Raw genomic sequence first — 12,781 nt, 5'->3', positions numbered from 1 at the left:
CTAATTACTGGTAGCGCGTGTGATGTGTTTTAATTAGCCTAATGACTTTAATTATATTGTCATTGTTCAACTCTGGTAAAATAAAAGGTCTTTGGCAACACACACCCTTTTGTTGGGGAGGATATTAATGGTCCTTTCAAGTCGCCAACAATACGGTTCCCGCCTCCCGTTTTCTTTAAGGCTGGTTATCGTTTCCCATTTTCTTTGAGCAAACTCTTGAATAAACTTAATGTGGTTCTCGCCTCCCGTTTTATTTTAAATTAATATTGTTGGCCAGTTTCCCGATATAAAAACAAACAAACAAGCAAAACACTGATTACCGCTTCCCGTTTTCTTTAATTTTTTTTAGACGACTCTCCATTACCTAGAAAATATTTTAGTTTCCCCTCCCATTATTTCCTTCAAACAGACAATCTCTAATTCAAGTGATATCGTTAAATATTATTACCATTCCTTGACACGAGAGCAGAAACAGCGTATAGAGTTAATCTTGTCCACCTGTCTTGTCTGTTTGTGTGTGTGTCTGTCTGTCTCTGTCTGTCTGTGTTCTGACTTGTTACAACTACATCATCACGTCAAAAGTAGGTCGCGGTGATATTCCCTCCCCCCTCCCTCCCCCCTCCCTCTTTCTCCCCCTCCCTTCTCCCCCCTCTCTCTTTCTCCCCCCTCCTCCTGGGTGACGACGACTACTGCTGCTGGAGTATTGAACATCGTCTTTTGTCCATCCGGCTCAAGTCGATGCTCCTTCTCACTTCCCTAGCCTCTGAGGACCCCAGATTCTCCTCCTTCTGCGTGTATTGTGTGGGTGATGGGGAGAGAGGTGAGGGTGATAGGGGAGGTGAGGGTGATGGGGGAGGTGAGGGTGATGGGGAGAGTGGTGAGGGTGATAAGAGAGGTGAGGGTGATGGGGGAGGTGTGGGTGATAGGGGAGGTGAGGGTGATGGGGGAGGTGTGGGTGATAGGGGAGGTGAGGGCGATGGAGGTAGGGGAGGGGGTATAATATGTAGTCTGGGGTGTGTGGGTGAGGGGAGAAGAGGTCTAGTACAGTGTGTGTGTGTGTGTGTGTGTGTGTGTAAGGTGTGAGGGTGTACTACTGGGGTGAACGAACCGTGAAGTGAGATCCTCCGCTGTGCTAGTGACATAACTCTACCTCACTCACTCCCTCCCTTCCTTACTCTCCTCCCTCCCTTCCTTACTCTCCTCTCTCCCTTCTCTACTCTCCTCCCTCCCTTCTCTACTCTCCTCCCTCCCTTCCTTACTCTCCTCTCTCCCTTCCTTACTCTGCTCCCTGTCTTCCTATTCTCACATCTCCTTCCCTATCCCCCCCTCCTCCCTCCCTCCATCCTATACTCTTTTCCTCAATACAACCCTGGAGAGAGAGAGAGAGAGAGAGAGAGAGAGAGAGAGAGAGAGAGAGAGAGAGAGACCCTACCACCTCCCTTCTTTACAAAGTTTTGAGAGGAAAACTTCCATAGATTAGCTCTTGTAATTCCCAGAATACATTCATATATAAGTATCCAACCCACTGATGACGTTGATGAGGAATTGTGGGTCGATGACGTCACTCAGGGCTTTTTTAAATCAACAGTGGTGGTAGAGGTGTGTGTGTGTGTGTGTGTGTGTGTGTGTGTGTGTGTTGGGAACGCGATAACTCAAAGAAATAGAATTGGATTTGGAAGAAACTTGGTGTGTGGATGTTGGCTAAAAAGACGAGAGAGGACTGTGATAATCTGTAATTTTCTTTTGCTTATTTTCGGGGAGTTATGGCCCTCTGTCGTAGGCCATTGGAGGGGGGTGAGGGACTGGACTCTGATGGCCAACTGGGGGGAGGGATGGACTCTAATGGCCAACTGGGTGGCTGGACTCTGATGGCTGCTGGGTGGGGGCTGGGCTCTGATGGCCAACTGGGGGGGAGGTGGCTGGACTCCTGATGGCCAGCTGGGTGAGGCTGGACTCCTAACTGGGGGGGTGGCTGGACTCTGATGGCCAACTGGGTGGGGGCTGGACTCACGATGGCCAACTGGGGGAGGTGGCTGGACTCTGATGGCCAACTGGGTGGGGCTGGGCTCTGTGGCCAGCTGGGGGGTGGCTGGACTCCTGATGGCCCAGCAGGTGGGGGCTGGACTCTGATGGCCAACTGGGGAGGTGGCTGGACTCTGATGGCCAACTGGGTGGGGCTAGACTCTAATGGCCAACTGGGGGGCGTTGGCTGGACTCTGATGGCCCAGCTGGGGGAGTGGTGGCTGGACTCTGATGGCCCAGCAGGGGGGGTGGCTGGACTCTGATGGCCAGCTGGGAGGGAGGAGGGTGCTAGACTCTGATGGCCAACTGGGTGGGGGCTGGGCTCTAATGGCCAACTGGTGGGGGGTGGGGTGGCTGGACTCGGATGGCCAACTGGTGGGGGGTGGGGTGGCTGGACTCGGATGGCCAACTGGGGGGGGGGGCAATTTGTAGCCAGGATTGTGTACACTGTTGCTGCGATAAGAGAATTAAATCATTATCTCTAACTTGTGTCTGTGTAAAATACTCCCCTGTGTGGCTTTATGATCTGACTGATAAATGTTCTTCGGGTGTGAGGGATGTTTTTATATTCCTAGTGCGATTAAAGGCAGCCAGAAGCCTGTATTTTGGTCTTAACAGCACTGAAGGAAGTACTGTGGTGGTGGTGGTGGTGGTGGTGGTGGTCGTAACATCACTGGAGGTATTGTGGTGGTGGTGGTGGTGGTCTTAATATCACTGGAGGTAGTACTGTGGTGGTGGTGGTGGTCTTAACATCACTGGAGGTAGTACTGTGGTGGTGGTGGTGGTGGTCTTAATATCACTGGAGGTAGTACTGTGGTGGTGGTGGTGGTCTTAACATCACTGGAGTAGGTACAGTGATGGCCTTATAACATGTAAACAAGACCTAAACTCGACCTGTTTGTCTGACCTGATGGTAAAACCCCTAACCACATTCACAAACTTTCGGTGGCTAAAAATTTGTTTGTGTCGTGTTTCCATTGTAACCTGTAAATGAATGGTAAACGTGTGTCTAGTTAGCCCGTTGGATTATCTCACACTAAGGAGGGGGGAGGGGGTGGTGGCGGTGGTAAATTTGACGATGTTTTTAATGAGATTTGTGGTGTCGTAGGTAAATTGTGTCAGTTGTTTAATTTCGGGCGTGAACTGGTAGAAAATTTAATAATGTATCGTAGGAACCTTTGAGAATGTACCTCTCTCTCTCTCTCTCTCTCTCTCCGCCTTCCCCTCTCCTCCTTCCTGACTCCTCCCCGCCCCACCCCTTCTCACTCTTCCTGTCCTTCTTCCTATTTCTCTCCTCCCCTCTTCTCTTCTTTGCGTCTTCCCTTCCTCCCTCTCCAATCCTTTTCTTCTCTCCTCTTTACCCCCCCTTCCTCCTCTCCTCTCCAAAGCCTCTTATCCACTCTCATCCCACCTCTCCTCCTTCCTTCCCTACACCTTCTCTCCTCTCATCTCCTCTTTTCTCCTCTCACAGCCCTCTCATTCCCTCTCATCCCATCCCTCCCCTCTCCTCCCAGCCCCTCTCCTTACCATCCCTTTCCTCCCCTCTCCACCCCGTCCCTCTCCTCACCGCCCCTGTACTCCCCTCCCTTCTCTTACCCTCCTCCCCACCCCTCTCCACCCCACCGCCCCTCCCACCTTCTCTCCCGCCCCTCACCACCCCTCCACTCTCCACCCCGCCCCTCTCCTCCCCGCCCCTCTCCTCCCCGCCCACATCCCTGGAGGCCGTCAATACGGGCGTCCCTGTGAATTTGAATGGGGGAATTCAATTGAGTCCGGGTTGCCTTACACAACACGTCCGCGGTTTCTTTATTTGGACATGTTGTGACTCAGTCGGCGGCTCTCTGCTGCTCATTACTCTTTCTTTGTCTGACTGTCTCTCTCTGTCTGCGTGTACGTGTCTGTCTGCGTATACGTGTCTGTCTGAGTATGTATACGTGTCTGTCTTGAGTGTGTGTATGTGTGTCTGTATGTCTGAGTGTGTGTATATGTGTCTGTATGTCTGAGTGTGTGTATATGTGTAATAATAATAATTAACGGTTTATTGAAAAAGTTCTGCAGCCAGAAGGCTGAAAATATACATTGGGCATAAATGACTTATTACATACATTGGTGGTTTTAACAAAAGCCTTCATTAGAGAAAGGTAAAGGAACATACAGTGAACATACAGATTAATGTAGGTGTTGAACAGCAAAAACGTAGTGTAGTACATGTAACTCCCTCCCAGATGGTGTTAGGAGGGACCTCACGTGGTGTAGTAGTTCCCTCACAGATGGTGTTATGAGGGGCCTCACGTGGTGTAGTAATTCCCTCACAGATGGTGTTATGAGGGGCCTCACGTGGTGTAGTAATTCCCTCACAGATGGTGTTATGAGGGCCTCACGTGGTGTAATTTACACAGATGGTGTTATGAGGGGCCTCTCGTGGTGTAGTAATTCCCTCACAGATGGTGTTATGAGGGGCCTCACGTGGTGTAATTCCCTCACAGATGGTGTTATGAGAACTCCTCGTGGTGTAGTAATTCCCTCACAGATGGTGTTATGAGGGGCCTCACATGGTGTAGTAATTCCCTCACAGATGGTGTTATGAGGGGCCTCACGTGGTGTAGTAACTCCTTCACATATGGTGTTATGAGGGGCCTCACATGGTGTAGTAATTCCCTCACAGATGGTGTTATGAGGGACATGTGGTTTAGTAATTCCCTCACAGATGGTGTTATATGAGTGAGGTGTGGTTCCAGGCCTTCCTATCGTAGACGGATTAACACATCGCTGGTAGTTGGGTCTCACAGGCCGTTATCACTGGGTACCTGGGACCTCACTGTGTGAAAGGTCAACTTGGGTACCACTGTTACTGTTGAGTTGTTCTCACTGACTTAAGCACTGTTCACCACTGTTCACTTCTGTTTAACACTGGTTCCATTTCTTTCCTAAATGAAATAGTAACTTCTGGCGTGAACTTGTTGATATTCCGGTGGGGAGGAGGGTTCAGGGGAGGGAGTTGGTATGGGCCAACATAACAGTTGACCTGGCTGCTCCGAGAGGAGCGCCAGGTGCGTCTTGACCCTTCGGTGGTCAAGGATGTAGTGTGTGTCTGTTTGTCTGAGTGTGTGTATATGTGTCTGTATACGTGTCTGTCTAGAGTGTGTCTGTTTACGTGTCTGTCTTGAGTGTGCCTGTGTCTGTGTGTATGTCTCCTGTGTGTGTGTATGTCTGTCTGTCTGAGTCTGTGTATGTCTCCTGTGTGTGTATGTCTGTCTTTCTGAGTCTGTGTATGTCTCCTGTGTGTGTGTGTGTATGTCTGAGTCTGTGTGTATGGTTTCTGTGTGTGTATGTCTGTCTGAGTCTTTGTGTATGTCTCCTGTGTGTGTGTATGTCTGTCTGAGTCTGTGTATGTCTCCTGTGTGTGTGTGTATGTCTGTCTGAGTCTGTGTATGTCTCCTGTGTGTGTGTGTGTGTGTATGTCTGAGTCTTTGTGTATGGCTTCTGTGTGTGTATGTCTGTCTGTCTTGGTCTGTGTGTATGTCTCCTGTGTGTGTGTCTCCTGTGTGTGTGTGTATGTCTGTGTGTATGTCTCCTGTGTGTCGTTCGGTACCTCTCTCTCTACACCTGAATACACCTCCTTTGTGTCTCTCAAGTGCCTGTCTGTCTAAGTCTTTGTCCCACCGGAGTGTCAACGTCCTCGTGTGTGTGTGTGTGTGTGTGTGTGTGTGTGTGTGTGTGTGTGTGTGTGTGTGTGTGTGTGTGTGTGTGTGTGTCAGGGGTATCATTAATTCTCTCACACTTTATCTATGTTTGTCTATCTGTGTGCATGTTTGTTTCTCTCACTACTCACTCGCTCACTCGCTCACACACACGCACACGCACACACTCATACGGTCATAAAGTGTCTTGGTGTCACTATTATTGGAAGCGTTAAGTCAATCACCAACACCCGCCTCTCCTGACCTTGCTGATACTGTTGTTGTTGGTCCAGCTCGTTCAGGCGGTGATAGTTAGGATAATTGGAATATTCCTGTTGTATATATTCGTAGAACTTGGAATATTCCTGTTGTATATTCGTAATACCTTGGAATATTCCTGTTGTATATTCGTATTACCTTGGAATATTCCTGGCGTTTATTGCATGTTCTTGGAATATTTCTGTTATATATCTGTTATATACTCCCACTATATACCCGTATATTCGTCGCTATTATTACCATCGTATATTCGTAGGCGTTATTGCGTTACTACATCACACATACCCCACCAGTTATTACATCATATATATCCATCTGGTATATTCACAGCCGGTGGTATATATACTGTATGGTAAGGGGGAGGGGGAGGGGTAAGGGGGAGGGGGTAGTGATATAATGGAGGGAATCAGTCTAGGCTTTAACCCGTCTTAGAGTGGCTTATACTCTCTCTCTCTCTCTCTCTCTCTCTCTCTCTCTCTCTCTCTCTCTCTCTCTCTACTCATGAAAGTGGTGGCGTCTGGTATGTAGTGGAGGAACCCAGGTATGTAGTGGAAGAACCCTGGTATGTAGTGGAGGAACCCTGGTATGTAGTGGAGGAACCCTGGTATGTAGTGGAGGAACCCTGGTATGTAGTGGAGGAACCCAGGTATGTAGTGGAGGAACCCAGGTATGTAGTGGAGGAACCCTGGTATGTAGTGGAGGAACCCAGGTATGTAGTGGAGGAACCCTGGTATGTAGTGGAGGAACCCTGGTATGTAGTGGAGGGGAACCCTAGGGTGTGTAGTGGAGGAACCCAGGTATGTAGTGGAGGAACCCAGGTATGTAGTGGAGGAACCCTGGTATGTAGTGGAGGAACCCTGGTATGTAGTGGAGGAACCCAGGTATGTAGTGGAGGAACCCAGGTATGTAGTGGAAGAACCCAGGTATGTAGTGGAGGAACCCTGGTATGTAGTGGAGGAACCCAGGTATGTAGTGGAGGAACCCTGGTATGTAGTGGAGGAACCCTGGTATGTAGTGGAGGAACCCTAGTATGTAGTGGAGGAACCCTGGTATGTAGTGGAGGAACCCAGGTAGTGAGGTGTGCTGTAATTGGCTGATGGTAAGTTACAGAGAACCAATTACCTTTGTCCCCGGAGCTGCCTATGAGGTAACACAGCAATAATTAATTAGCCTTAGCTGTGTATTAGTGCAGTGTTGTGTTGTGTTCGGTTGTGTTGTGTTGTGTTGTGTGTTCTTCTATGTTCATATGTATTCTGGTGTGTTCATGTGTTTAACTCTTGTTCATTAAGTAAAACTATGCTATCCAGGGGTGTGTGTGTGTGTGTGTGTGTGTGTGGTCCTAGTCTCGTTCAGAAATAAGTTCAAATATTGTTCATCTGTGTTCTTTATTTAGTTCACGAATAACACACTTTGTCTAGTCATTGGTGTATCGTAATTAAAGCCTCAGTGATTGTGTTATGATTTCTACTCACCTGAACTCACCTGTTGGGGGTTAATTAGCGTGTAGTCCTTGGCAGGTAATGTAGTCGATGCAAGGTGGGGTATAATTTGGGTGATATCAACGTCAGGGTTTATGTAAATGAGTGAGGGTGAGAGGGAGTGAGTGGGAGAGTGAGTGAGTGGGTGGTTGAGTGTGTGTGTGTGTGTGTGTGACAGGTGTTGGGAGGAAGGTTCATCCTCTCTCTCTCTCTCTCATATCCACCCTACTTCCCACTCCCACCCTCCTACTTACCCCTCTCTCTCTCTCTCACTCACCCCCTCTCTCACCCATCCTACCTCCACCCCCTCTCACCCACCTTACCTCCACCCCCTCTCACCCACCTTACCTCCACCCCCTCTCACCCACCTTACCTCTCACTTCCCTACCTCTCACTTCCCTACCTCTCATCATCCACCCTACCTCTCACCCGCCCATCCACTCTACCTTCAAGAAAGACACATAAGAAGTTCTCAAATTTCCTGCCATTGGGAGAACTAACGAATAGAGAGTTGGCCAAATTGGTAAGGTGAGCTTCAGGTGTATACGTCTCTCTCTCTCACCACGTCTATCAGGAGTGAGAAGGAACACACACACCCCCCCCCCCCCCCCAATTCCCGGCCCGATAGTTCCTGGGGCTGTTGTCGGGGTCGGGTTGTTCAGCTCCCCCGGGTCCCTCTTGATGCTCACCTGGATCGCATTATACTTTCTCACCAGTGCTAGATTTTTGAGGTTCCTTCGGGAGATTTTTTTTTAGGTTCCTTCGGGAGATTGTTTAGAGGTTCCTTCGGGAGCTTTTTTTAGAGGTTCATTCGGGATTTTTTTTTTTTTAGTTCCTTCGGGAGTTTTTTTTAGAGGTTCCTTCGGGGATTTTTTTTTAGTTTCCTTCGGGAGATTGTTTAGAGGTTCCTTCCCGGAGATTTTTTTTGGAGTGGTTCCTTCGGAGTTAGTAAAGATTCTCCTCTCGGGAAGTTGTGTCATTCCTTTTGTTTTTGTTTTTATGAATCCTTCGGGTGTTTTATGAATCCTTCGGGTGTTTTATGAATCCTTCGGGTGTTTTATGAATCCTTCGGGTGTTTTATGAATCCTTCGGTTGTTTTAAGAATCCTTTAGTTAAGAATCCTTCGGGAGGTTTAAAAAATTTCGGGAATCCAAAATGACTTAATCAGACTCCGGTGAGATTATCCAGAACCTGTGATTATCCTGACTCTGGATTATTCAGACTTAGAATTATCCAGACTACTTAAGGATTATCCAGACTAATAATTATCCAGAGTCCTTAAGGATTATCCAGACTAATAATTATCCAGACTTATAAATATCCAGACTTGGGATTATCCAGAGTCGACAGAGCTCTCAACTACCTGCAAGTCATCCCTAGTGTAGCGGCGTTCTCCTCAGTGGCCGGGTGTGTTGGGAGTCCTCTGACCTGCCAGGCTTTTCCAGGACAAATTTAATCTATTCCCCAGGGCCCGCGGGAGTCCTAGGGCAGAGTGTCCTGAGTCCTGTGATTCTTCCAGATTTTCTTTTGGAGTTTTGGAGTTTTTCGTTTTCGCTTGGTGTCTTCTGGGGAGTTTTTGTTTGTTGAGTTTTGGAGTTTTTTGTTTTCGCTTGGTGTCTTTTGGGGAGTTTTTTGTTTGTTGATATTTTTGGAGTTTCTTGTTTTCTAATTGGCGTCTTTCTTGGAATTTTTTGTTTGTTTGTGTTTGTTAATTTTTGGAGTTTTGTTGTTTTCACTTGGTGTCTTTTTTGGGGAGTTGTTTGTTTGTTTGTATTTGTTTGTTAGTTGATTTTTTTATTTTTTTTATTATTATTGGACTTTCTGGTTTTCCCTATTTCTTATTGGACTCTTCAGATTTTTCTTTGGACTCTTACACTCCTCAGATTACTCTTGGACTCCTTAAATTCCTCTTGGGACTCTTGCACTCCTCGACCTTCTTGAATTCCCCCCCCCCCTTCGACTCATTTTGAAGTGTCTAGACTCCTCCAAGACTCTCTGACACCTCCCAAACTTCCCGGATGCTTGAGGTGAGACTTTTCAAACTCCTCGAGGATTTCAAGATGTTCTCGAGTGTTGCTTTATAATTCAATTGATTGTGTGTGTGTGTGTGTGTGTGTATGTATGTGTATGTGTGGATATGTGTGTGTGTGTGTGTGTGTGTATATATGTATGTGTGGATATGTGTGTGTGTGTGTGTGTGTGTGTATGTATGTGTATGTGTGGATATGTGTGTGTGTGTGTGTGGATGTGTGTGTGTGTGTGTGTGGATGTGTGTGTGTGTGTGTGTGTGTGTGTGTGTGTGTGTGTGTGTGTGTGTGTGTGTGTGTGTGTGTGTGTGTATGAAGGACAGTTAAGCCTTCTAACGCCAGAACGTCAAAATACCTTCTGTCAGTCACCCTTGTCATGAGGTTGAAACCATTAAGACGGACCAATTAGGACTGGAACCATTAAGACTGGGGTTCATTTTGGAATAGGTACTATTAATAGAGACTAACAGCTCTCTCTCTCTCTCTCTCTCTCTCTCTCTCTCTCTCTCTCTCTATCTCTCTCTCTCTCTTATTCTATATCTACCTATTTATTTTACTCTAGATTTTTATCGGCCTATCAATATCCATCCATCCATCCATCCATCCACCCATCCATCCATCCATCCATCCATCCATCCATCCATGTACTAAGGTCAAGGAATGGCATCCAGCATCCTCCCAGGCCGACTCGAGATATGATCTGGGACTCCGTATAGAATGTGGGACTCGAGGCTCCAGATTCTCTCTCTCTTATAATAATGGCGTCTTGGGCTTAAGGCTCCTGTACTGTATTCCCTAGTTTAAATTGGTACCGCCCCCCCCCCCTTACCACCACCTTACAATCCCCTTACGCCTCTTATTCCAATTTTCTTCTCCCTTGCCCTCTCCCCTCACTCACCCTTTCTCCCCTCTCCAACCTACTTTTCATCTTCCCCCCCTCACCATCTCCCCCTCACCTACCATCACTGCAGCACGGTATACGATCACAACCTCCCCCCTCAGGTAGGACTCTTGAAGGGTCGTACTCAACGTTCCTCGTGACTCACGGACAGGAGTACATAAGAGAGTGACTGATGTAAACGACGGCGAAGACAACAACACTCGGTATGGCCGGATATCCTATGAAGCATTTACGTTGCTGTTTGGTCTGTGTCTGGGGGGTGGACAGTGTCTCTGGGGTAGGAGGAGGTTACCAGCATTTCGGGAGGTTGACAGTATTATAGGTAGTAGGCAGCTATCAAACAGGGAGGTACTACCGCCTGGGAAGATATTGACAGCATAATGTGTTGTCTGATGGTAGACCCTGCTGCCATATGGCATCACGAAAATTGTGACCAAGTCCCAGGTTGCTGATCTGACTTTCTGCCTCATTTACACACAATTGCAGGGTCTCAATTGTTTCACTTACTATTGACAACACAACATACATATATTGTTTCTCACTACTGATCCTTTTTTTCATTTTTTGTATTTTTTATGGTTTTTTATTATTATTATTATTATTATTATTATTATTATTATTATTATTATTATTATTATTATTATTATTATTATTAAATTTGTGCCCCTCAGGCCCCGATGTGGGTCAGTGACCTGTGCTTGGGTGGGCTATCCGTAAATAATCGGTGGAGGACAGTATCTCTCGAAACAAATTCTCAGAGATGAAGGTTGCCAGTATTTCGGGAGGTTGACATTACTTCGGGGGTGACATTATATTTAAGGGGTAGATTGACAGTATTTCCTCTGGGGATTGATAGTATCTCCGGGGGTGGGGTGTATCTCACGGATGAGTTAGGGTTATGTGTGTGTGTGTGTGTGTGTGTGTGTGTGTGTGTGTGAGAGGAATGAAGACGTTTTTAGTGTGTATTTATGGAGTTAAAAAGTGTACACAGAATAGAGAGAGAGAGAGCGAGCATGGTACTGTACCAACTGTGAACCTCCGGGCAGAACTGGGTGAGGAGGAGCCCCTTGAGGTGTGTTGGCTGGTCCCTTCACCCGGCTGCTTGGAGACCCACCAGGCAGCAGGACGGTCATCACCCCCCGCCCTCACTCACCCTTTGATCATCTCTGCTAACGGGGGCTCGACCTCCACCATACTGAGCCGTCACATGGACTTACTGAGCCGTAATGAGGATTTAACACCGAGCCGTCACAAGGATTTACTGAGTCGTCACAAGGTTTTACTGAGTCGTCATAAGGATTTACTGAGCCGTCACATGGACTTACTGAGCCGTCACATGGACTTACTGAGCCGTCACATGGACTTACTGAGCCGTAATAAGAATTTAACACCGAGCCGTCACAAGGATTTACTGAGTCGTCACAAGGATTTACTGAGCCGTCACATGGATTTACTGAGCCGTCACATGGATTTACTGAGCCGTCACATGGACTTACTGAGCTGTAATAAGAATGTAACACCGAACCGTCACAAGGATTTACTGAGCCGTCACAAGGATTTACTGAGCCGTCACATGGACTTACTGAGCCGTAATAAGAATTTAACACCGAGCCGTCACAAGGATTTACTGAGTCGTCACAAGGATTTACTGAGCCGTCACAAGGGTTTACTGAGCCGTCACATGGACTTACTGAGCCGTAATAAGGATTTAACACCGAGCCGTCACAAGGACTGAACACTGAGCCGTCACAAGAACACGTTCCTACCCTCAAGAGCGTCACCTCAGGCAGAGGGTTGGTCTGGCGTAACTTCCATAAACGTGTAATTGCGAGGTTGAGAGGAACGCCTGGCGATGATGATGTTCACACCTTAAGAGCGAAACTATAGTCATCGAGCGAACGTTCGCCTGGCATAACTTTCATAAGCGTGTCATTGCGGGGTGGATAGAAACGCCAGGCGCTTTTGATTGCTCGTGCTGGCGGTGTTTTGTGATCCGGGGTCTTAGCCAAGTTTGCCGGAGTTGGTGAAGTAAGTTTTGACAAGATCATCAACTTCTGGGCTGGTATTCTCAAAGGATCATAAGATACATTTGACCTTTATCTCCGGGTCTCTAACGTTCATTATACTTTAAGACACCTAGGTGGATTCCCAGAGGCTCCTACGATATATTTTACCCTTGAGATAAAGAAAAGAACTTAATACCATCATGTACTATGCCACGTAAAGATAGAGTCTCAAAGATTCACACATAATATTTTTTTTCCGCAACAGATATATGAGAACGTATCTAATTGGCTCACGTTATCTATGACTTCCTTCTCTCCTCCTCCTCCTATTTCTTCTTCTTTTTGTCTCTTCTCTTCACCTTCTCCTCCGCTTTCACCACTTTCGCCT

The 12,781-nt window shown here is 47.3% G+C and overlaps 1 protein-coding gene across 1 annotated transcript; it reads right to left on the bottom strand.

The window, feature by feature from the left end:
• Positions 1 to 1,747: 1,747 nt before the first annotated feature.
• LOC121870443 (probable LIM domain-containing serine/threonine-protein kinase DDB_G0286997) lies at positions 1,748 to 12,233 on the bottom strand (the record flags this gene model as incomplete). Its single annotated transcript, XM_042372265.1, has 3 exons — positions 1,748 to 2,475; positions 5,968 to 6,067; positions 11,605 to 12,233. Coding segments are annotated over 3 exons (1,457 nt in total), but the record flags the coding sequence as incomplete, so codon positions are not given.
• Between the last annotated feature and the right edge of the window lie 548 nt (positions 12,234 to 12,781).

Source organism: Homarus americanus, unplaced genomic scaffold (genome assembly GCF_018991925.1).
Source record: "Homarus americanus isolate GMGI-L3 unplaced genomic scaffold, GMGI_Hamer_2.0 scaffold21367, whole genome shotgun sequence".
NCBI classification, from domain to species: domain Eukaryota; kingdom Metazoa; phylum Arthropoda; class Malacostraca; order Decapoda; family Nephropidae; genus Homarus; species Homarus americanus.
The sequence above is the reverse complement of the archived record's forward strand: the minus strand, read 5'-3'. Positions and strand labels throughout refer to the sequence as shown.